At 47.1% G+C, this 22,731-nt stretch overlaps 1 protein-coding gene across 1 annotated transcript in view; it reads left to right on the plus strand.

The window, feature by feature from the left end:
- The window catches only part of RAB23 (RAB23, member RAS oncogene family), a 67,695-nt gene extending 50,887 nt beyond the window's left edge, over positions 1–16,808 (plus strand). Inside the window, exon 7 of the mRNA XM_069726723.1 lies at positions 10,369–16,808. Within this exon, the coding sequence (XP_069582824.1) occupies positions 10,369–10,508 (140 nt within the window). The 3' untranslated portion in view covers positions 10,509–16,808. The remainder of the gene's footprint in view (positions 1–10,368) is intronic.
- The last annotated feature ends 5,923 nt before the right edge of the window (positions 16,809–22,731 follow it).

Here is a 22,731-nt window from a genome sequence, read left to right on the forward strand (position 1 = left end):
CTTATCTTGGTGCTCTTCTTGATTTTTCTGGCCTAGAGCACCAAGATAAGACTCTGCCCACAGGCCACTCTGTAGCACGAGTATATCATTAACTGAAAACTTCTAACACTGATTAGACAAGAACCACAAGACTGATTTCTCCACCCCAGGTATCATTTTAATCAGTTTAATACTGCCAACCTGACAATGCCTGTAGTTTAGTTAGCAGGATTTTGCTGACAGGTTTGCTTTAAGTTCTATTTCTCCTTCGCCACATTGGGGGACACAGGACCATGGGTGTTATGCTGCTGTCACCAGGAGGCTGACACTAAGCTGAGACAAAAAAAGGTTAGCTCCTCCCCTGCAGTATACACCCTCATGCTGGCTTCCAGAGACCCAGTTCAAGCTTAGTGTCCGTAGGAGGCACACTGATTTTTAATCTTTCTATTCCGGACGAAGGGGGCGACGGATTCTTTCATGTTCCAATCTCCCCCGAACCAACAACAGGCGAGCACGGGAGTTTCACCTCTCCGTATCCTCTCCTGCGACGTGGGAGCCACTGCCTGAGCTGACCCTTTTGGGCGACGGGCCCTTTCCCGGGCACCAATCTCCCCTCTAAGTACAGACGAGCACTGGTGTTTTACCTCCAGTATCCTCCTCTGCAGCCAGGCCTTTTTATTGCCGGACATCTGCCCTGTCCACCAGGCTTCGCCCTCGGCTGTACAGAGGCACTACTCCCTGTGGCGTCCGTGCAGCCCACACTGCATCACCACTGTTTATGCGGCTGATACAGGTGGTGGACGGTTCCTCTCCACCCCCCTTCTGGGGTTGGTGGATGGAGGCTTCCCAACCCCTGCACCGTCCCTGTCTTCACCCAGGCACTCCTCACCATGGTTCATTCAGGCCCCTTGTGGCTCCATCGGGGTAAGTGTCTCGGGGAGGGGGGGGTGTCGCCGGCTCTGCGGTCCGGAGGGCTCTCTCTTAGGGTGGCACACCTTTTTTTCTGGGCCTGTTACATTCCGGCCATCAGCGGCCGCGCGCCGGGCCGAAGCCGAAAATTTAGTCCCCGGCTTCGGCCTAGCACAGGCCGCTTCCTGATAGGCTCCGCCCCCCATTACGCGTCATTATTCGGCGCCGCCCCTTGGTCCTGGCGCTTCTCGCTCTCTGCGAGATCTCCTTCCCCCATTCTCGGCGGCCATCTTGGATCGTTCTTCTGCACGCCGCAAGCTCCTGCTCTCCAGCCGCACGTGCAGCGTTTTTTCTCCGTCTGTCACCAGCACCGTCGCCGCCTCTCCTCTCTCTCTCTGTGGGACACAGGACCTCGGGTAAGGAGACCACGTCAGGTTCTCCCCTGCAGCGCCGCCCTCGCTTCCTTAGATTTAGACCCTGGTCTATTCTTACATTAGGGTACACCATGTCCCAGTCAAAGTCTAAAAAGTCTTCTAAGGTGCATACTACCTTTTTTTTCTGCGTGTACCACCTGCCAGGCTCCACTTCCTCGGCCTCAGAGCTCTCCCCTCTGCTCCGCCTGCGATGCCCCATGTGCCCAGGAGCCCTCCACCGCCACCGACTCCGGTGTACCCAGTCCCCCCGCGTGGGTCGCGTCGCTTTCACAGTCCGTGGACTTTTTAGCCAATGCCATCAAATCCATTCAGAACCCTCCTGGGGAACGAGGCAATCCGTTACAGGTGTTAAGAGATCCCTCCGTATCAGGGGAATCGTCGGCCAGCAGGGGCCGCTCTCTACGGAAAGAGGCACGGTCATCCAGAAAACGGATCCGCACTACCTCTCCTGAGCGCTCACCTCGCCACTCAGCTTCTGGCAGCTCCAACTCTCGCTCACCCTCTTTGGGGGCTCGCAGCGTTCACAACTCTGAATATGAGTCTGATGTATCCTTAGACCCGGAGGCTCCGGAGTTTAGATCTACGGTTGACTCCCTCATTGTAGCAGTCAATCATGCACTTAAAGTGGACGATGACTCTAATGCTGCTCCGGACCACGCAGTCTCCTTTACCAGAACCAAACGTTCTCATAAGACTTTCGCCTCTCACCCAGATTTTCTTGAGATAGTCAGGCGACACAGGGAGCGTCCGGATAAGCGTTTCACGGGAAAAAAGGACCTGGTTTCGAAGTATCCTTTTTCAGCAGATCTCGTGAAAGACTGGACGGATCCCCCACTAGTAGATCCTCCGGTCTCGAGCCTTGCTTCCAAAACGCTCCTATCCGTTCCGGAGGGCGCTACGATTAAGAGTCCCACTGAACGCCAGCTAGATTCCCTAGCTTGCTCAGTGTACGAAGCCTCAGGTTCTTCCCTATCTCCCTCCTTCGCCGCGGCTTGGGTGGCCAAGGCAATGGTTTCCTGGGCGGATGCTCTAGCGAAATCCATTCATGATCAGGATCTCCCGGCTGAAATGGCGGACCTTGCTAAACAGATTGCCATGGCCGGTGATTACGTGATGTACGCATCCCTCGATGCAGCGAATTGCGCAGCCTTGGCGGCCTCAAACGCCATCACTATCCGAAGGGCTATTTGGCTCAGAGAGTGGCGCGCAGATTCCTCCTCTAAAAAATCTCTGATTTCTCTCCCTTTTCAGAGCGGGCGTCTTTTTGGTGAAAAGCTAGACCAGCTTATTTCCGACGCTACAGGGGGAAAGAGCAAGTTCCTTCCACAACAGAGGCCCAAGGCGGCTTTCCAGCGCCAGCCATTTTTTCTATTTCGGCCCTTTCGTACCAGCCCAGCCTGGTCCAATCCTGCCGGTTTCTCCAGATCGGACCGATCCGCTCGCTCAGACAGAGACGTTCGTCCCTCTTTCAGGCCAAATCCGGCCTGGAGAGGAAAGCCTAGGCAGCCCAGGACCCGAGGTTCTAGACCTCCCAGATTCCCTTCTCAATGACTCGGGAACGGCGCCAGTCGACACCACCAGAGTAGGCGGACGCCTACTTCTTTTTCAGCAAGCTTGGCTCTCCGTCGTTCACGACGAATGGGTCAGGGATCTGGTGTCGTCTGGCTACAAAATAGAGTTCTCCGCTCCCCCTCCAACTCGTTTTTTTCCCTCTCGTCTCCCCAGTTCGGGAGCTCAGGCTCGCGCCCTCCTTTGCGCCATTCACTCCCTCCGCCAGAGCGGGGTCATCGTTCCGGTCCCGGAACACGAGAGGTTCAAAGGTTTCTATTCAAACCTCTTCGTCGTGCCAAAGAAGGACAGGAAGGTGCGCCCCATTTTGGATCTGAAGCTCCTGAACAAGTGCGTAAAAGTACGACACTTCAGGATGGAATCGCTCAGGTCGGTCATCGCCTCGATGGAAAGGGGGGGAATTCTTGGCATCGATAGACATCAAGGATGCCTATCTTCACATTCCAATATTCCCGCCACATCAAAGGTTCCTCCGCTTTGCCGTTCTAGAGGACCATTTCCAGTTCACGGCCTTACCCTTCGGTCTTGCCACGGCACCCAGGGTATTCACAAACGTCATGGCGGCCGTCATGGCCATCCTTCATTCGCGAGGAGTGGTCGTCTTACCTTACTTGGACGACCTCCTCATAATGAGTCCGTCTTTTCAGGCCTGCGAGGCAAGCGTCCTCATTACCTTGGATTCACTTTCACGCCTGGGCTGGTTGATCAACTTGAGCAAGTCCTCCCCCGTTCCTGCCCGACGCATCTCCTTTCTGGGAATGATCCTGGACACTTCAAGGGGTCTAGTCTTGCTTCCTCGGTCCAAGGCCCAAGCGCTTCAGCAAGGAGCCCGGACTCTCTGCCATCCTCGCCCGCGACCCATCTGGTTCGCTATGAAGATCCTGGGAAAAATGGTCGCAGCAATCGAAGCGGTGCCTTTCGCTCAACTCCATCTCCGTCCCCTGCAGCAGGCTCTGCTGGACAATTGGGACAGGAGTCTCTCATCTCTCGACCGTCCTAGCCCGTTGTCTCCGCGTGTCAGACAATCTCTTGTATGGTGGACCCTGGGTCCATCTCTTCTCCAGGGGAAGTCCTTTCTCCCGATCCGCTGGTTAGTGCTAACTACCGACGCCAGTCTCCTCGGCTGGGGTGCGGTGTTTCTTCACCACTCTGCCCAGGGCCATTGGACTGTTCGGGAGTCGAGGCTCCCTATCAACATTCTGGAGATTCGTGCGATCAGGCTTGCTCTGAGTCGCTTTCACGCCCTGCTTGCGGGTCACCCGATACGAGTCCAATCGGACAACGTCACAGCGGTGGCTTACATCAACCACCAGGTGGGTACCCGCAGCAGGGCGGCGATGCAGGAGGTCTCCCACATTCTTCGTTGGGCCGAAACCAACCATTCCACCATTTCCACGGTGCACATTCCGGGAGTCGAAAACTGGGCGGCGGACTTTCTGAGCCGCCAGGGCCTGGCCTCGGGGGAGTGGGAACTCCATCCAGAGGTTTTTCGACAGATCTGCCTTCGCTGGGGGACCCCGGACGTGGATCTGATGGCGTCCAGATTGAACGCCAAGGTCCACAACTTCATTGCGCGTTCTCGGGATCCTCAGGCCATCGGAGTGGACGCGCTGATATTCCCTTGGATTCAGTTTCAACTCCCATACGTGTTTCCTCCTCTTCCCTTACTGCCGAAGGTGATCCGAAAGATCAAGACGGAGGGAGTTCTGGTCGCCCCAGATTGGCCACGTCGCGCTTGGTACACGGAGCTCGTTCAGCTCGTAGCCGACGTTCCCTGGCGGTTACCAGACCGTCCAGACCTGCTTCGCCAAGGACCGATCTGCCACCAGAGCTCAGGGGCCCTACGTTTAACGGCGTGGCTGTTGAAACCTGGATTCTACCTCGAGCTGGTTTCTCTCAGCAGGTCATTCCCACCATGCTAAGCGCTCGCAAGGCGTCTTCCGCTTCCATTTACCACCGCGCCTGGAAGACCTTTTCATGGTGCAGGCTCCGAGGTCACCCTCCACTAGTCTTCTCAATCCCTTGCATCTTGGATTTCCTTCAGTCCGGGTTGGATTCCGGCTTGGCACCGAGTTCCCTCAAGGGTCAGATCTCAGCGTTATCCGTGTTGTTCCAACGCAGGATCGCTACCAACCTTCAGGTCAAGACTTTCATTCAGGGGGTCTCCCATGTGGTACCCCCCTACAGAATGCCGTTAGAGACCTGGGATCTCAACTTGGTCCTGGGGGTTCTTCAGGAACCTCCATTTGAACCCCTTCAGGACGTTCCGCTTTCTGTCCTCTCCTGGAAGGTTTCCTTCCTCGTAGCCGTAACGTCTATCAGACGGGTCTCAGAATTGGCTGCTTTATCCTGCCGGGCTGCTTTTCTTGCCTTCCTTCAGGACAAGGTAGTCCTACGTCCTTCTCCGGCCTTTCTCCCTAAGGTGGTATCATCTTTTCACCTTAACGAGGACATCATTCTTCCCTCTTTTTGCCCGCAGCCAAAACACAGGCCCTTCATACCCTGGACGTGGTGCGGGCTCTTAGGAGGTACATTTCCAGAACGGCTCATTTCAGAAAATCGGACGCCCTTTTTCGTGCTCCCGGAGGGTCACAGAAAGGGTTTGGCTGCGTCTAAAGCCACGATAGCCAGATGGATTCGATCTGCTATCCAGGAATCCTATCGGGTCAGGGGCAGTCCTATCCCGGCGGGGATTAGAGCACACTCCACTCGGTCGATGGGTGCTTCCTGGGCCATCCGGCACCAGGCTACAGCGGAGCAGGTGTGCAAGGCTGCTACGTGGTCCAGCCTGCATACTTTCACAAAGCACTACAATGTCCACATTCACTCCTCTGCGGACGCGGCCCTTGGCAGACGTATTCTGCAAGCGGCCGTTGCGCATTTGTAGTCAGATGGTACATGGAGTTATTTGGTTGTATTGTTTCCCTCCCAGGGACTGCTTTGGGACGTCCCATGGTCCTGTGTCCCCCAATGTGGCGAAGGAGAAATAGGGATTTTTGTGTGTACTCACCGTAAAATCCTTTTCTCCGAGCCACTCATTGGGGGACACAGCACCCACCCTGGTAGCCTTTCGGCTCGTTACCTTTCTTAGTTTTTGACTGTTTTGTTGACATGTTATACTCTAATGTTATTTGATATTTTGTTGTTAATATCCTACTGCTTTTGCACTGAACTGGGTCTCTGGAAGCCAGCATGAGGGTGTATACTGCAGGGGAGGAGCTAACCTTTTTTTGTCTCAGCTTAGTGTCAGCCTCCTGGTGACAGCAGCATAACACCCATGGTCCTGTGTCCCCCAATGAGTGGCTCGGAGAAAAGGATTTTACGGTGAGTACACACAAAAATCCCTATTTTTCTATTGTATCAAATACTTTTCTTGCAATAAAAGGGAAATTATGTAAAAATAATACATATATACATTTTGTTTTGTTTTTTAATAATATTCTGTCTCTCCACAGTTGAAGTGTTTCTACAGACCTCTCCATTCTTTGTAGGTGGAAAAACTTGCAAAATCGGCAGTGAATGAAATACTTATTTTCCCCAATGTTTGTGTATGTGTACATGCATGCATGCATGCATGCATACATACATATAGTGAACTCGTAAACAATGTTGTAAGTAAATATATCTCTAAAGGTGCTATTGACATGAAATTCTCACCAGATGTTGGTAACAACCCATCCAATCCACACAGGAAAAGAAATCAAACCATAGATGTCCACAAATTAAGGTATGTGTAATAATGAGAAATGACACATGGAAAAAGTATTGAACACATGAAGAAAGAGGTGCAAAAAGCCATGGAAAGTCATGCCACATAGTGAAAAATATCAGCTAGTTCAATCGATGGCCTATAAAAAGGTGTCTATACCAAGGTGCCATGCAAAAAAGCATCTCATGATGGGTAAAGCCAGTGACCTATCTCAAAACCTTTGCAACCTTATTGTTGCAAAACTTACTGATGGCATTGGTCACACAAGAATTTCTAAACTACTGAAGGTTCCAATGATCACAATTGGGGCCGTAATCTAGGAAGTGGAAAGGACATTTTCACCATAAACCAGCCACAGGTGCTCCCTGCTAGATTTCAGACACAGGAGTAAAAAGAATTATTAAATAAGTTGTCCGAGAGCCGAGGACCACCTGTGGGGAGCTACAGAAAGACCTGGAATCAGCAGGTGCAATTGTTTAAAAAAAAAAAAAGAAAACTATAAGTAATGCATGTGGATTGATAAAATGAGAGTAGACATTTATGCAAGACAATGATCCCAAACAAAGAGCCAGGTAAACTGTTACTTTCAGAGAAAAGAATATAAAGCTGCTAGAATGGCCCAGCCAATCACCTGATCTGAATCCAATAGAAAAATATATGGATGGAACTAAAGCCCAGAATTCATAGAAGGCGTCCACGCATCGGTCAGGATTTGGTGTGTGAGGCCATAATCACACCTGCGCAATGTGTGCAACTAGTTTCTCCATACAGGAGGCGTCTTGAAGCTGTCATCACCAACAAATTATATACATTTCAGTAAGCGTGTTCAATTCCTGTGCCATTTCTCATTATTACACATAACTTGAATTATGGACATCTATGGTTTGATTTCTTTGCCTGTGTAGATATGGTCCTATTGACCTCATGACCATTTCTCAATAAGTGAAACTTGATTTTGACTGGCAGAATGATGTAGTTTGTGGGTTGCACTATTATAATAGGTTTAAAAAATGTGAACCCATTAGAAGTGAACGGACTCCCCTACAAGAACAATGAAAGTAGTTCTGTTTTAGATGTCACGGAACGATTGCATATTGGTGTTATGGTTCCCATTTTCAGACATCCTCAGTGGGTGTGGAAGTCAGGCAAACTTCATTATGGAATAAACTGAAAATACACACTCCACTGGATCAGTTCTCCTTCATTCTGTCCACAGTTGTGTGAGAGCCAAGTGTATCACTTAGGTGTGTTACATTTCCTGATTGACATACACTTCTCAAAAAAATAAAGGGAACACTTACACAACAGAATATAAACCCACAAGTAAATCAAACTTCTGTGAAATCAAACTGTCCACTTAGGAAGCAACACTGTTTGACAATCGGTTTCACATGCTGTTGTGCAAATGGAATAGACAACAGATGGAAATTATTGGCAATTATCAAGACACCCTCAATAAAAAGGAGTGGTTCTGCAGGTGGGGACCACAGACCACATCTCAGTACCAATGCTTTCTGGCTGATGTTTTGGTCACTTTTGAATGTTGGTTGTGCTTTCACACTCGTGATAGCATGAGACTGACTTTACAACACACAAGTGGCTCAGGTAGTGCAGCTCATCGAGGATGGCACATCAATGCAAGCTGTGGCAAGAAGGTTTGCTGTGTCTGCCAGCGTCATGTCCAGAGGCTGGAGGCGCTACCAGGAGACATGGAGGGGGCTGTAGGAGGGCAACAACCCAGTAGGAGGACCGCTACCTCAGCCTTTCTGCAAGGAGAAACAGGAGGAGCACTGCCAGAGCCCTGGAAAATTACCTCCAGCTGGCCACAAATGTGCCTGTGTCTGCACAAACAGTTAGAAACTGACTCCATGAGGATGGTCTGAGTGCCCGATGTTCACAGATGGGGGTTGTGATCACAGCCCAACACCGTGCAGGACGCTTGGCATTTGCCACAGAACACCAGGATCGGCAAATTCGCCACTGGCGCCCTGTTCTCTTCAGATGAAAGCAGGTTCACACTGAGCACATGTGATAGAGTCTGGAGACGCCGTGGAGAGCGATCTGCTGCCTGCAACATCCTTCAGCATGACCGGTTTGGCAGTGGGTCAGAAATAGTGTGGGGTGGCATTTCTTTGGAGGGTCTCGCAGCCCTCTGTGCTCGCCAGAGGTAGCCTGACTGTCATTAGGTACCGAGATGAGATCCTCAGACCCCTTGTGAGACCATATGCTGGTGCAGTTGGCCCTGGGTTCCTCCTAATGCAGGACAATGCCAGACCTCATGTGGCTGGAGTGTGTCAGTTCCAGCAAGAAGAAGGCATTGAAGCTATGGACTGGCCCGCCCATTCCCCAGACCTGAATCCGATTGAACACATCTGGGACATCATGTCTCGCACCATCCACCAACGTCACGTTGCACCACAGACTGTCCAGGAGTTGGCAGATGCTTTAGTCTGGGTCTGGGAGGAGATCCCTCAGGAGACCATCCGCCGCCTCATCAGGAGCATGCCCAGGGATTGTAGGGAGGTCATACAGGCACGTGGAGGCCACACACTCTACTGAGCATCATTTCCTTGTCTTGAGGCTTTTCCACTGAAGTTGCATCAGCTTGTAATTTGCTTTTCCACTTTGATTTTGATCATAATTCCAACTCCAGACCTCCATGAGATATTCATTTTGATTTACATTGATCATTTTTATGTTTTATTGTTCTCAACACATTCCACTATTTAATGAATAAAGATTTTCAACTGAAATATTTCATTCAGTGATATCTAGGATGTGGGATTTTAGTGTTCCCTTTATTTTTTTTTGAGCAGTGTACATGTGAAAGCTCAGTAAATGTGTTTACTTTGAACTGGGAGACCTTTACTGGGAGATTAAAATGATCGGGCATTGTAAATTTATATGCCCTACCCTTTTTGTTTGGTCCTGATACAGATAGCATGATTCAGGTTCTGTCTAATTCAACAAGTTTGGATGACTCTATTCTACTATGGGGGTCTTCAATAAGGCTACACTAAGGCACTTTTGTTAGTGCTACTGATTGTGTGACCGCTGCAGGGCGCAAGCTTGTGTGCACTGGATTCTGTTGGCTTTTTACTGCACTGCTGCACCCACTGTTTAGGACATTGCAGCACAACTCTCCAAGTAAGGCCGGGGTCACACTATATGGCATCGGATGTGATATGCTAATGACCCTCGGCTCCTGCTCTGTTGTGATTGGGAGCAGAGTGTCATGCGTCTGTGCTCTGAGTGTCTCGCACAGAGAAAATATTGTGTTCAGGCACCTAGTCAGGAGGTCCCGTTGGGCTTGCATCCAAAGCCCGTTAAAAATGGTATTCAGATGTATGTGCCAATGAGCCATAGTCTATAATGATGCCGCCAGAGCACGTGCATCATTTTCAAGCATGTAGGCCTAGTGCAGGTGGACATTCGGACGTAATAGGCTGTGGCTGAGTGTCTGCCTCCAGTGGGCGTATACACCCGAAAATGATGCGCAACAAGGCACACGGTCGCTCTGCTGGTAGTATTATAGTCTATGGCCCAGTCGGCGCCTATGTCTGAATCTTGTTTTGCGGGGGGATTCGAACTTAAGCCCCGATGTGGCCACTGAACGGGTGCCTGAAGGCAATGTGAAAGCACCTTTTATACGTTTGTGAAGGTATCCATAGCATTGAAATAAAGTTAAAACCAATTTAGTTGTAACATGAACCTGTGATGCCATAAAATGAATGGCGTGATCATAATCTCATGTCTTCGTCTTTTCAGGGGTATTTAACACTGCAGGCGGTAGTCACTCTGGTCAGAAATCTAATGCTATGAATGGTGGAGATGTCATCAACCTAAGGCCAAATAAACAGAGGACCAAGAAAAGCAAAAGTCCTTTCAGCAGCTGTGCGTTACTTTAAGAGAGTGAAGGCAACAGACCGGTAAAGGAAAACGTCACGTTGGGGACTACAGTGCAATGGACAAGAGGAATCCAGCCAGTGCCAGAGATGGCAGTCCGCTTCACCTGAATGACACCGTCCGAGAACGCAGTGCCCCACAGGGCTACCTCTACACACACTGCGCCACCTAGTGCCGGCCAGTGATATTGCATGTTATGGTGTACCAACTAATCCAATGCTGCCCAAATACTGTTTTATGAAGCCTCCACATTTGTAGTATTTATTGGAGTTTATATATTTAACCTAATTGTATGGATGCTTTTTTGCAGCATCTGTTGGATACCAAGTAACACACTACATGGTACTTGTGCAATATTCATCCAGCTCACATTATATCCCCATTACTTACAAGGGGCGATCCAAAAGTAATGATAATCAATACTAAACACACTGAATATAGTCAAAAAAATTTTTTATTTTTTTTACATAGTCTCTTAACAAGTCTATACATTTAGTCCATCTCTTTTCTAAACTTAGAATTCCCTTAGAAAAAAATTCTTGATCTTGACCCTCAAAAAAATCCCCAACAGCGGTTATCACGTCGCTATTGTCATCAAATTTCTTGCCCCGGAGGTGTTCCTTGAGCCGAGGAAAGAGAAAGAAGTCACTGGGGGCTAGATCTGGCCAATAGGGGGGGTGTTCCATCAGTTCAAAGCCCGCTTCTTGAATGGTAGCCATGGCAACAGCAGCTTTGTGAGTCGGCGCGTTATCTTGGTGAAACAACACTCCAGCCCGCAGTTTGCCGCGCCTGTTCTCCTTGATAGCCTCCCACAATCTTCTTATTTGTTCTGCGTAGTAGGAGCCCGTAATAGTGGCTCCCTTCTCCAAATAGTCCACCATAATAATTCCTTCAGCGTCCCAAAAAACGGACGCCATAACCTTCCCTGCTGAGCTTGACACTTTGAATTTCTTCGGCGTCAGTTCGTCGGCTCGTTTCCACGTCATCGATTGTTGTTTAGTTTCGGGATCAAAGTGGTGGATCCAGGTCTTGTCCATGGTCAAAAAACGTGACAAAAAATTTTCCTTTTCTGCTTGGAACTTTTCGAGATTTGCTATTGAAATGTCAACTCGTTTCTTCTTTTGTTCGTCGGTTAACATTTTTGGCACCCAACGCGCGGAGACCTTTCTCATATGCAATTCTTTTGCAAGGATTCTTTGAATACTGCCATATGAGATCCCTGGGACCTCAGCTACATGCCTGATAGTCACTCTTCGATCTGCCAATACAACTTCTTCAACTTTTTTCACGTTTTCTTCATTGAGGGACGTGGATGGGCGTCCTTCACGATGTTCATTTTCCGTCGATGTTCTTCCCAGCTTAAATTCCTTGGCCCAGCATGCAACTGTGGAATATGGAGGAGAAGAGTCCCCCAATGTTTCCACCAAGTCGCTGTGCATGTCTTTGGTAGTCATTTTTTTCAAGCAGAGGTATTTGATGACAGCTCTGAGCTCGTTTTTTTCCATTTTGATGTTCACTCCTCGGCAGCTCATATTCAAATGAATGTAGCTCCCGGGAATCATGGTCTATTTAAGTGATTTTTTTTTTCCTGGACTAGTGGGTACCTAAGAGAGAAGAAAACATTTTATTTTAATTTCTGTGTGCAATAGAAATAGCCGATTATCGTTACTTTTGGATCGCTCCTCGTACATATATGAAAGAAATCTATCCACTTTTACATAGAACTGTGTTTTTAAAGATCTACCTATTTCAGTACCTTACAAGGTGATGTGCATTGTGCCAAACTGCTTTGTCATTGAGCTGCTATCATCTGCTTGAAAATGTTTGTTTTTCTACAAGTTGTTTTTGTTTTTGTTGTTTTTTTTAATAAATTCATCTCGACTGATGTAACCATCCAGCACAATGTAGGGCAGCACACACTTAGCCTTCTCGTCACACAGATCAGCCTCTCGAGTGGCCTGTTTAGTACAGGTTTTTAGCACTTCTGGGTTTGGCCTTATTTTGATTTCTTACAGCTGTATTACTTTTTTATACATTAGAATATTAGTAGGATTTAAAGGAGTAACCACCATTTTTAATATTTTTATTTTACTTTCATAAATAAATGAAAATAAGAAACTTTTATAATATCTTATTAGATAAACCTCGTCATTTTTTCTCCTGGACTGATCGATCATTCTCAATTCACAGGTAAAATCTGATTTCAGCGAATACTGATTTTCCCCTTACTGAGATTGGAGATGGCAGTTGCTGCTCATAAAATTCTATGGATAAATGGAACTGACGTTTGGTGTTTTTTAAAATTCAATCTCCGTAATGGGAAAGTCTGTCTTCACTGAATACAGATTTTACCCATAAATTGAGAATGAAAGGTCAGTACTGGAGAAGGAAGAAAGCCAATTTCTCTGATAAGATAAATTCTAAAGTGACTTATTTTCATGTGTTACGACAGTTGCGCTTTGGCTGGAGAATGATGCCACCTATGAGAGATGTTTGTTTTGTTTTTCCATTTAAGTGCCCATATCTTCTACTATGCCTTGTACAATTCTCATAACCTAACATACATTCCAAATCACTGGATAGATTAGAAAATAGTTTGAAAGTTTTCCACCTAGCAATGCTGGTCTTCCAAGTTTCAGACAATTCAGGTATTAACAATGTCTTGCAAGAATTTTGGAATTCTTGGTATATAATGTGATGGATTACGGGAATAATAATGGTGGCTATTCTTTGCCTTTTATTGCTTTCTACTACCTTCAGTGCTATCAATGCTTTCTGTGACAATGTGTAGTGTGTATTTTCATATTCGTTTGCCAAGCTCTGTGCATCCTTAATAATCTACAGGTAATCAAGCATAATGGGGGATATGTATTCTACAAGAAAGCTCCTTTCTCCTTTTAGTGGGAAAACAATCTTCGTTCAGGACTTTGCAGTATAATCGTTTTTCTAAATCACTCCATTAGAAGATTTTGCTTTTACACCACAGCATGGACCTCCCAAAACTAAGCGTGCCCTGCTTGCCGTTCTTCGCTACTGTCTTCAGTAAAGGAGCAAGCACTGTAAGATATGATACTCGCTCATACACTGAATATGGCAATTTAGCAGCATCGGCCTTGGGAGGTCCGTGCTGTGGCTTATCAGAAAGAGGAGAAAGCTGCCTGGCTCACTGCAACATCGGCCTCGTAAGGTCTGTGCTGCGGCTTAGCAGGAGGAGAAAGCTGCCTGGCTTACTGCAACATCGGCCTCGGAAGGTCCGTGCTGCGGCTTAGCAGGAGGAGAAAGCTGCCTGGCTTACTGCAAAATCGGCCTCGGGAGGTCTGTGCTGCAGCTTAGCAGGAGGAGAAAGCTGCCTGGCTCACTGCAACATCGGCCTCGGAAGGTCCGTGCTGCGGCTTAGCAGGAGGAGAAAGCTGCCTGGCTCACTGCAACATCGGCCTCGGAAGGTCTGTGCTGCGGCTTAGCAGGAGGAGAAAGCTGCCTGGCTCACTGCAACATCCGCATCGTAAGGTCCGTGCTGCGGCTTAGCAGGAGGAGAAAGCTGCCTGGCTCACTGCAACATCCGCATCGTAAGGTCCGTGCTGCGGCTTAGCAGGAGGAGAAAGCTGCCTGGCTCACTGCAACATCCGCATCGTAAGGTCCATGCTGCGGCTTAGCAGGAGGAGAAAGCTGCCTGGCTCACTGCAACATCGGCCTCGTAAGGTCTGTGCTGCGGCTTAGCAGGAGGAGAAAGCTGCCTGGCTCACTGCAACATCCGCCTCGGGAGGTCCGTTCTGCAGAATTAGCAGCAGGAGGAGAAAGCTGCCTGGCTCACGGCAGCATCAGCCTCGGGAGGTCCGTTCTGCTTGGTAACAGCAGTATCCCCTTATAGAGTGTTTCAGAAAAACTGTTATACTGCAGAAGTCCTGTACTGTGATCATTTTACTTTTGGAAGTGGAGATACTCTTTCAATATTTAGTTTTTCTCTCTAGATGATAACTCCCAGCATGCCATTCAGGTTCTGCGGATAACTGTGACTTCACAACAGCTGCACAGACACAGGTTGCAGAACATCGATTTATTGTAAGTCAATTACAGTACTAAAGAAAAATCGTTCAGTGTTACGCGGTGGTTCAATCCAAGCATAGGCGTTCAGTGCACGGTTGGTGTAAGGTCAGGGACCCTGCTTCCAGCAATGGATCACTTACTGACCTGTTTTCTGCAGTTTTGATTAAATCAGTTTTATCTGCTGCAAATCCAACAGTTTTCTGAATGTTGAGTTCTGTATAACCCGCCCACACCACTGATTGGCAGCTTTCTATGTTCATTGTGCATAGGCAGAAATCTGCCAATCATTGATTGGGGTATACAGAGCTCATGAATGTGGAGGACTACATGTCAGGAGGTTTTCTAGTCCACTAGTGGTAATCTGCTGATAAACACTGATTTTATCAAAACTAAAAAAAAATCATCCCAGCAAGTGACACATCGCTGGAATCAGGTTCTCTGTCGTTACATTATACGATTTATACTGTTCCCAAATTAGGTGGTAAAAAACTGATGATGGATTCCCTTAAAAGAAAGAAAACTTATTAAAATATTTTCTTCAAATGAAACACTGAAAGTAAGAAAACAATTCCTTATAATTACCCTTTTCTCTTCATTCATCTCATTTTGTCTCTTATTCCAATTAAACGTAGGCCCTGATTCCTCAGGACTGGAATTTTATATGCCAGTATAAATGCATTTGGTGCAATCATCAATAGCCATACTCCTCTTTAAAACTTTTGTGCATCTTTTAGCTGTTGTGCGCTGCCATAAAAATGTACTTTAGTCACTGGAGTACATTTCCTTAATAATAATTTATGCCACATTTGTGGCATAAAGGAGTTTGTCGTCTGTGCTCAGTCGTGCCCCCTCCTGCGTAAGCTTTATCCAGTTTTCAAACCTGGCGAACACTGATGTAAAAATGACAGAAGTCTCCAGATTTTTCTGCAAGCTAATTTCAAACAGTTTTTCTCCAGAATACTGGTGAAAACCGTTTCATGGGTTGGGTTCGGAGTGTGTGAAGGGGTCTTCTGTGTGTCACTGGAGAGCAGCCATCCCTTCCTCACTGCACAAATCTCTTGTGTCTGGCTGTAAGGTAACCGGATGCAGCATCTCCCTCCCCTCTCTGGCTGTAAGACAACCAGGTGCAGCATCTCCCTGCCCTCTCTGTAAGACAACCGGCTGCAGCATCTCCCTCCCCTCTCTGTCTGGCTGTAAGACAACTGGCTGCAGCATCTCCCTCCCCTCTCTGGCTGTAAGACAACCAGCTGCAGCATCTCCCTCCCCTCTCTGTCTGGCTGTAAGATAACCGGCTGCAGCATCTCCCTCCCCTCTCTGTCTGGCTGTAAGACAACCGGCTGCAGCATCTCCCTCCCCTCTCTGGCTGTAAGACAACCGGCTGCAGCATCTCCCTCTCTGTCTGGCTGTAAGACAACCGGCTGCAGCATCTCCCTCCCCTCTCTGTCTGTAAGACAACCAGCTGCAACATCTCCCTCCCCTCTCTGTCTGGCTGTAAGACAACCGGCTGCAGCATCTCCCTCCCCTCTCTGGCTGTAAGACAACCGGCTGCAGCATCTCCCTCCCCTCTCTGTCTGGCTGTAAGAAAACCAGCTGCAGCATCTCCCTGCCCTCTCTGCCTCTAAGACAAGCGGCTGCAGCATCTCCCTCCCCTCTCTGCCTCTAAGACAACCGGCTGCGGCATCTCATCTTTTTATCTGCAGTAGGAAACTAAACACTCTTCATTTCAACCCTACACAAAGTCCGCTAACATTTCTTAGGAGTTGTGTTCCTTTTAATAATAACCCTCAAAATATTCCCCATGGTGAAAAGTGGAATAACAAACCTTATGTACTCGAAACTGTAGGGTGCAGTATGTTTTATACCAAAGTGCACACTTCTTATGCAGCCTCTGTTCCATGTTACATACAACATGTATGTTCGAAGTTGTGTATAATTACTGAATTCTACACTGGCATTTGTAAGCAGGACATTTTCACTAACTCTTGACTATGGCTATTGCTTAGACAAGCCTCAGCTCAGGCGCACCTTAAAGGCAACATTTCCAAACCATGTAAGTACAGAATGTGCATATGTTGGTATGTTATGTTGACTATAGCAGATGTAGTAAACGACACAGGGTCTAAATATTTGGTACATTTTGGAGGTTTCTGCTTGGGATTATGGTAATTTACTAGGATGCTTTGGACGGGAATCGATATTTCTTGTCTACATTCTGGAATATTTTATCTTCTGTAAATAAACTACTTTGAGAAATTTAAGACTTGTGAAACTTCATGTAGTACTTTCACTTCTAGATAGTTTTTTTTTTTCTTAGTCCTCCCTTTCCCCCAAGCATTGGCGCATTCCTTGGCATCTGCTGCACTATAGCACCATTCGATGAGAGAGGCTGGCTGCCGTTCCCAGGATAGCCGGCCACTTCATTCTCGAGATTGGTGGAAGTCCAAGAGGTTGGATCTCCTGGACGCCTACCGATGATCTGCCATCACCTAGGGTCCATTTACACTTACTGGCGGCATTAAACAATTGATAAACTGATGAGCGGGCATTTTGGAGCCTGTTTATAAGGTCAGATCGTGGTAAACAATGCGCATGGAATGATGTCTAGTAGACTGTTCTGTACACATAGATTGCCATTGTGGTTTTTGTTTTTTAGCTCACCCATTGAATTATAATTTAGAAGTCTGATCCAGAACCCAAATCAAAGTAGTGCATGTTGCTATTAATTGTTTTACACACAAACCATCGGTTCCTATGTACAAATGTTCACGAGAACATTGACTTATATTGGTCAGTGTGTTGTCCGTATACGATCAGCTTTGCATACAGACTTTTAAGATGTTCATCTGAATGAAACCTTACCAAAATGGGAATACAAATGTAAGATCACCAGGGATGGCTGGGTGTCTGATTCGTAGGTGATTAACTGTTAGATTCCCGTATGATCCCTAGAACAAAAAAATAGTATTGACTGAGAAATACAGCTGTCTACTAAGGCAACAGAACTACCTGTCTAATCTATATGCATTGCATTAAACCCAGTATCCTAGCTATCAGGGGTCAGAGGGTGCGGTATATGTCCCTTATCCTTGGCCCCATCCTGGTATATGTCCCCATTTTGTTCCTTAATGTATAGAAAAAAAACAAACCATTATACTCACCAGTGGCGTACATAGAAGTCATGGGGCCCCATAGCAGAAGTATAATGCATTTCCCATAGTCCTCCCTATTGTATAATGCACCCCTATATTCCTCCATATAGTATAACACACAGCCCATAGTCCTCCCTATAGTGTAATGCACTCCACATAATCCTTCATATAGTATAATACACCCCTCATACTCCATTATACAGTACAATGCGCCCCTCCATAGTCTTTCATAGTCCATATCCTTCATATAATATACAGTCCGTAGTCTTCCATACAGTATAATATACAACTCATATCTTTCATATAATATAATGCACAGCCCATATCCTTAATATAATATAATGCACAGCTTATAGTCATCCATGAAGTAATGCACAGCCCGTAGTCATCCATGTAGTATAATGCACTGCCAATACTCATCCATGTAGTACAATGCACAACCCATATTCTTCATATAATATAATGCACAGAGCATATTCTTCCATGTAGTAGTTTAGCCACAGTGTACTTGCTGATTTAAAAAAAAATACCTTCCCTCTGCTCCCCGCCTCTTCTGAAGCCAGCAGCTGACTTCAGCTTGCAAGCTACAAGAGCACATCACTGCCATGTGCCCCCCAGTTACATGCACGCTGCCGGCAGTATGTATTGCCACTCATGGACCTCATGGTTCTATGCGCCGCAATGCACCTCAACTGGATGTGCTCCTTATCCTCTCTGCCCCAAATACTGGACTCCCCTCCTCCATTCAGTGTCCTCTTGCAGTATCTACTAGCTGTGATTCTGATGTCCTGAGTGTGCGGTGACCTGCCATTGATCTGCCTGCACTTTGTGGGGTAGACTCTTCAGGATCCCGGATTAGGTGAGTATAGGATGTTTTTTATTTTCTTTTAAATGTATGGTGGTAATGTGGGGGCATCAAAGTATGGGGGACCCTCAGTGTGGGGGGTCCACATACATTGTAGGGACTACTGTGGGAGACCCTTATATATTGTGGGGGCGATTATACAGGGTGGGAGTCAATGCAGGGGCCATTACACTAATGCGAGGACCATTTATTAGCTGGGGAACTTATGCAGGGGGCCATTATACAGCATGGGAACAAAAACGGGGGCTATTATATAGCGTGGAAGCTCATGCGTGGTCCACCATACAGCGTGAGCCCTAATGCAGGAGCCATTATACAGTTTGGGGCCTACCTTGAGGGTCATCATATGATGTGGGGGCAATTATATAGTGCAGAAGCTAATGTGGGGCCATTATACAATTTGGGGGCCATCAGACAGTTTGGGGTCCTTTATATAGTATGGGAGCTACTCTGGAGGGCTATCATAAACTGAAAAGGCCATTCTACAATGTGGGTACTATGGTTGGGACCTTTATACAGTTGGAGAACCACTGTCGTTGGCCATCATAAACTGTGGGAACTAGTTTGGGGGCCATTATACATTGTGGCAGGTAATGTGAGGGCCATTATACAGTTTGGGAGGTACTGTGGGGGCCATGAAACAGTGTGTGGACCATTATGCTATATTTTGGGGGAGCTGTGGGCCCATCATACTGTATATATGTATATAGGAAAGCTGTGGGCTCATCATACTGTGTGTATGGGAGCTGTGGGCTCATCATACTGTGTGTATGGGAGCTGTGGGCTCATCATACTGTGTGTATGGGAGCTGTGGGCTCATCATACTGTGTGTATGGGAGCTGTGGGCTCATCTTACTGTATATTGGGGAGCTGATGACCTATCATACTGTCTATAGGGAAGAAAAACTCAAGGCAAGGGATACAAAAATTCCTAATACTCTCAGTATAATGGTAGGTATAAACTATACAATTTGCATGTATGATATTATATATATCCCATGATGGACAAAATAAAGGACAAATCGGAAGGAAACATATACGAAAGAAAAAGAACACAAAAAACCGTACTAATGCCCAAATGATAAATATAAATAGGTTTATTTAGGAATAAGTACACCAAATGGTAGGGGGGAAGGAAACCAAAAAGAAGGCACAATACCAAGAAGACGGGGCGATAAACAATCCTACTGTAATAATGGACACATAGTACAAATATGTTTGTATATAGCCCTGCAGCACTAAAAAAATGTACACAAAAAAAAGAAAAAAAGGAAATAAATTGCACAAAAGACAAAGAAGCAAGTTATAATATATCATGCATGGCCGTGCACCTTTAAAAATGGCCTGGGATACTAAATAGGCTAAGGTGCATTATAAAGGAATAACAAATGCCATAAAAAATACTGTATATATATGTGTGATTTTACACTGGCATAAAGTGCAACTAGTGCTTAACAGGTGCAGCCAAGATATAAATATATATGAATATAAAGTGCTAGTGTGCGGCCACCGATAATTGTGTTGATAACATAGATAGACAGGTACCTGCTGAGTAAGCACAGGCCACTAGAATTAACATATAATTATAATAATCTCTATGAGAAAATAGTAATGGGCCGGGAGCAGGTATTACCTGTGGTGCTGCCGTGTCTTGGATGTGCCACTCCCCGACGCGCGTTTTGGCGTCAGCCTTCGTCAGGGGGTCATCTTCTTGGTATTGTGCCTTTTTGGTTTCCTTCCCCCCTACCATTTGGTGTACTTATTCCTAAATAAACCTATTTATATTTATCATTTGGGCATTAGTTCGGTTTTTTGTGTTCTTTTACTTTCGTATGTGTATAGGGAAGGTGTAGGGGTATTATAGTGTATATGGGTGGGCTCAGGGGACTTTGTTAAGTGTGAAGTAGATACTTAAGAACCATTATTATAGAGAGTATTGTAACCGTCAGGTGCACATGGGGCATTATTGCCTTCTAATGTAGACACTGTTTTCTAGCGCACTTGCACAGGTCATTAGTATTTTCTAGGAGCAATTTTACCATCTACAGGGCACAAAGGAGACATTTTATTATGTAAGGGGGCACAGTGGTGGCATTATTATGTGGGGTGGTAAGACGAGCGGTTTTTGCTTCACAGCAATTGCATTAATACGGACACTTGTGGCAGCAGTGGCTCAGCATTGGGGTGACAGTATGATGTGAAGTTTGTGCAGGTTGGAAATAGATGGGGGTTGGACTGGAAATGTGAAAAGTGTCTTTGATATAATCTCTGTAGACGAGTCCCTGGCTTGAGAAGTTGTCATGTCGGTCTGGACCAGATGGAAAACAAGGGGAAAGTGGATGATTCCATCAGATAAAATATCAGCTTTAAGTCACTATCTGTAATTGTATTGTAATCTCTTATATGTTCTACAGGACTGGTATCTACCGCTACATAGACACTATATGGCGGGAATATCAGTGTTGGTCTTTGTATATTGACTTTTTCCAGTGGTGGTCATCTGCCGAGGTTTCCCTATACTCACGATTAGGGTGCGCCAACGTAGTTGTAATCAGGGTTACCTAGTTCGACTCAGACCCCAAATCATGTTGTGCTCCCTTACACATTAGAGCATTGAACAAACTTGTTGATTTCAGTGGGTTTGACCAAGAGTCTAATGTGAATGGGGCCTTAACAGTAGCGTAGCTACTGGGGGGGCAGAGGGGGCCATCGCCCCGGGCCCTGTCACATGAAGGGGCCCACTGGGAGCCAGGGCAAGGTCACTTCTGTGACAAGGCAGAACACCGCATAGGAGCAGAGCAGTTTAATGTCTGCTCCCGTCTGATGTTTGCAGGCTGCTAGCACAGTGGCCGGCTGCAGTCTTCCCCCTGCAGTGAATGGTGGGTCTGACCTGATACGGAAGCTTTTCCTGGCTGCAGTTTTTCTCCACCCTGTGCACGCTGGGATTGGCTCAGGCACGCTGGGTCCTAGTGCCCACACGTTGCATTTCACTTACTTCCTGGTCCTCCCTACAGTGCAAACTTTATCAGGGAGGCTACGTTCACATTAGCGTTGTGCGCCGCTGCGTCGGCTACGCAACGCACGCAAAAACGCACGCAAAAATGCTGCGTTTTGCGACGCATGCGTCGTTTTTTGCCAAAATTTGGACGCAAGAAAAATGCAACTTGTTGCGTTTTCTTGGTCCGACGCTTGCGGCAAAAAAGACGCATGCGTCGCAAAACGCAACAAACAAAAACGCATGCGTCCCCCATGTTAAATATAGGGACGCATGTGTCGCCCGACGCAAACCCGACGCAAACTAGCATAACGCTAGTGTGAACGTAGCCTAAGTGGGGATGGAACTTATTAGATTTATTAAATTCAGGTATGTCACTGTGAGACCGTTGGGGTATTGTGGGGGCTGAAAGTGAGTGAGGGGGGACAGGGTACTGGGGGGTGAATGTGAGACCATGGGGGTATTGTGGGGGAGGGGAGACGGCACTGGGGGGTGAATGTGAGACCATTTGGGGGTTGTGAGGGCAGAAGGTGGGTGAGGTGGGCGAGGGGGGATAGGTGACTGGGGGCTGAATATTATGTTTGCTATGATATTATATGTGCTCCATCACATGTAATATTTGCTGTCTGGGGAGGCTGGAGATAGGGGGGGTAGGGGGCTATTGATACATACCACCTGGCTCTTTTATGAGAATTAGTATAAGGAGCCCGCATACAGTAACCAAGAGCTGCATCACATTTACAGCGCCACTGCAGCATTATTTTTTATTTCACTGCTGGAGCGGTGCTGAAAATCCACGTCCCCTGCCTCCTGTCAGATACTCATCTTCTGGCGTTTTCATCTGTTTTTGTCTCCGCTCGGCTCTGTCGCCTGCAGTTTGTGACCTGTCCGTGCCCCAGTGTTTCATGGAGCAGCGCAGAGGTCACTAATCAATGTGAGTCTGTGGGAGCCTCGTTCTGGCCTCTTTCTCACGCTCAGGCTATGTGCACACATTGCGGATTAGTCGCTGCGGATTCGCAGCAGTTTTCCGTCTGGTTTACAGTGCCATGTAAACCTATGGAAAACCAAATCCGCAGTGCACATGGTGCGGAAAATACAGCACGGAAATGCTGCGTTGTATTTTCCGTAGCATGTCAATTCTTTGTGTAGATTCCATAGCGTTTTACACCTGC

This window comes from Ranitomeya imitator, chromosome 5, assembly GCF_032444005.1.
Source record: "Ranitomeya imitator isolate aRanImi1 chromosome 5, aRanImi1.pri, whole genome shotgun sequence".
In the NCBI taxonomy this organism is placed as follows: domain Eukaryota; kingdom Metazoa; phylum Chordata; class Amphibia; order Anura; family Dendrobatidae; genus Ranitomeya; species Ranitomeya imitator.